The sequence below is a fragment of the Lepidothrix coronata genome, unplaced genomic scaffold (assembly GCF_001604755.1).
Source record: "Lepidothrix coronata isolate B3197 unplaced genomic scaffold, Lepidothrix_coronata-1.0 Scaffold681, whole genome shotgun sequence".
NCBI lineage: Eukaryota > Metazoa > Chordata > Aves > Passeriformes > Pipridae > Lepidothrix > Lepidothrix coronata.
This window is the reverse complement of record NW_016690861.1, coordinates 3631-5342: the sequence shown is the minus strand read 5'-3', so window position 1 is coordinate 5342 and position 1712 is coordinate 3631. Positions and strand designations below refer to the sequence as shown.

The following is a 1712-nucleotide window of genomic DNA, read 5'->3' as shown; positions in this document are numbered from 1 at the left end:
CGGGGGGTCCCCGGACTCCGGGGACCCCCCCGTGCATTCCCTGTCCCCCCCCACCCCCCCCGACCCCCCCTGACCCCGCCGTGCCCCCGCAGACGCTGCAGAAGGAGCTGCAGGGCCGCGAGCGCCGCGTGGCCGAGCTGCTGGAGCGGGTGGTCCCGGAGGTGCCGGGGGTGCCGGGGGTCGCCGAGGGGGGCCCCGGGGGGGTCCCGGCCCTGCGCGAGGCCTGGCGGGAGCTGCGGGCGGAGGTGACGCGGCGGCAGCGGCGCCTCGAGGCCGCCTTGGCCGCCCAGCGATTCCTGGGGGACGCGGCGGCCGCCGAGGCCTGGCTGGGCGAGAGGGAGCTGCACATGCTGGCCCAGGACAAGGCCAAGGTGGGACGGAGCCCCGGGACCCCCCCCCGGCACCCCGGGGACCCCCGGGCTGACCCCCCGTGCCCCCCAGGACGAGCCGGGCGCCCAGGCCATGCTGAGCCGGCACCTGGGGCTGGAGCAGGAGCTGCGCGACTACGGCCGGACCGTGGAGCTGCTGCTGCAGCAGGGCCGGGACATGGCGGCCTCGGGGCACCCCGACAGGTGGGGACACCTTGGGGACACCTTGGGGACACCTTGGGGACACCCCTGAGCCCCTCTGTGTCCCTGTGGAGCTGCTGCTGCAGCAGGGCCGGGACATGGCGGCCTCGGGGCACCCTGACAGGTGGGGACACCCCGGGGACACCCCAGGGACACCTTGGGGACACCTTGGGGACACCCCTGAGCCCTTCTCTGTCCCTGACACCCCCTGTCCCTGTGGAGCTGCTGCTGCAGCAGGGCCGGGACGTGGCGGCCTCGGGCCACCCTGACAAGTGGGGACACCCCGGGGACACCTTGGGGACACCCTCGGGCCCGTGGCCGTCAGCCCCTGAAGTCCCTGTGTCCCCCTGTCCCCACATCCGTCATCCCCCGAGGTCTCTGCGTCCTCTGTCACCTCCTGTCCCCGCGCCCGCTGTCCCTCAGGGCCCTGTGTCCCCCTGGGTGACAGTGACATGCCCGTGTCCCCTGGGTGACACCGACATCCCCCTGTCCCCCCGTGACAGTGACATCCCTGTGTCCCCTGGGTGACAGTGACATCTCCATGTCCCCCAGTGACACCAACATGCCCCTGTCCCCCCGTGACAGTGACATCCCCCTGTCCCCCCGGGTGACCCCAACATGCCCCTGTCCCCCCGTGACAGTGACATCCCCGTGTCCCCTGGGTGACAGTGACATCTCCATATCCCCTGGGTGACAGTGACATCCCCGTGTCCCCCCGGGTGACCCCAACATGCCCCTGTCCCCCCATGACAGTGACATCCCCCTGTCCCCCCGGGTGACACCAACATGCCCCTGTCCCCCCGTGACAGTGACATCCCCGTGTCCCCTGGGTGACAGTGACATCTCCATATCCCCTGGGTGACAGTGACATCCCCCTGTCCCCCCGGGTGACCCCAACACGCCCCTGTCCCCCCGTGACAGTGACCGGCTCCGTGCCCGGGCGGCCCAAGTGCAGCGCCTGTACGCGGGGCTGTGCCAGCTGGCCGGGGAGCGCCGGGCGGCCCTGCAGGGCCACCACCGGCTGTGCCAACTGCGCCGGGACATGGACGACCTGGAGCAGTGGATCGCTGAGAGGGAGGTGGTGGCGGCGTCCCGGGAGCTGGGCCAGGACTACGAGCACGTCACGGTGAGGGGACACGGGGG

At 72.5% G+C, this 1712-nt stretch overlaps 1 protein-coding gene across 1 annotated transcript in view; it reads left to right on the top strand.

Annotated features, from left to right (window-relative positions):
* The window catches only part of LOC108510343 (spectrin beta chain, non-erythrocytic 2-like), a gene marked incomplete at both ends in the record, with an annotated part of 13308 nt that overhangs the window by 7976 nt on the left and 3620 nt on the right, over positions 1-1712 (top strand). The window contains 3 exons of the mRNA XM_017840026.1: positions 93-371; positions 442-572; positions 1491-1695. Of these exons, the coding sequence (XP_017695515.1) occupies positions 93-371; positions 442-572; positions 1491-1695 (615 nt within the window). The remainder of the gene's footprint in view (positions 1-92; positions 372-441; positions 573-1490; positions 1696-1712) is intronic.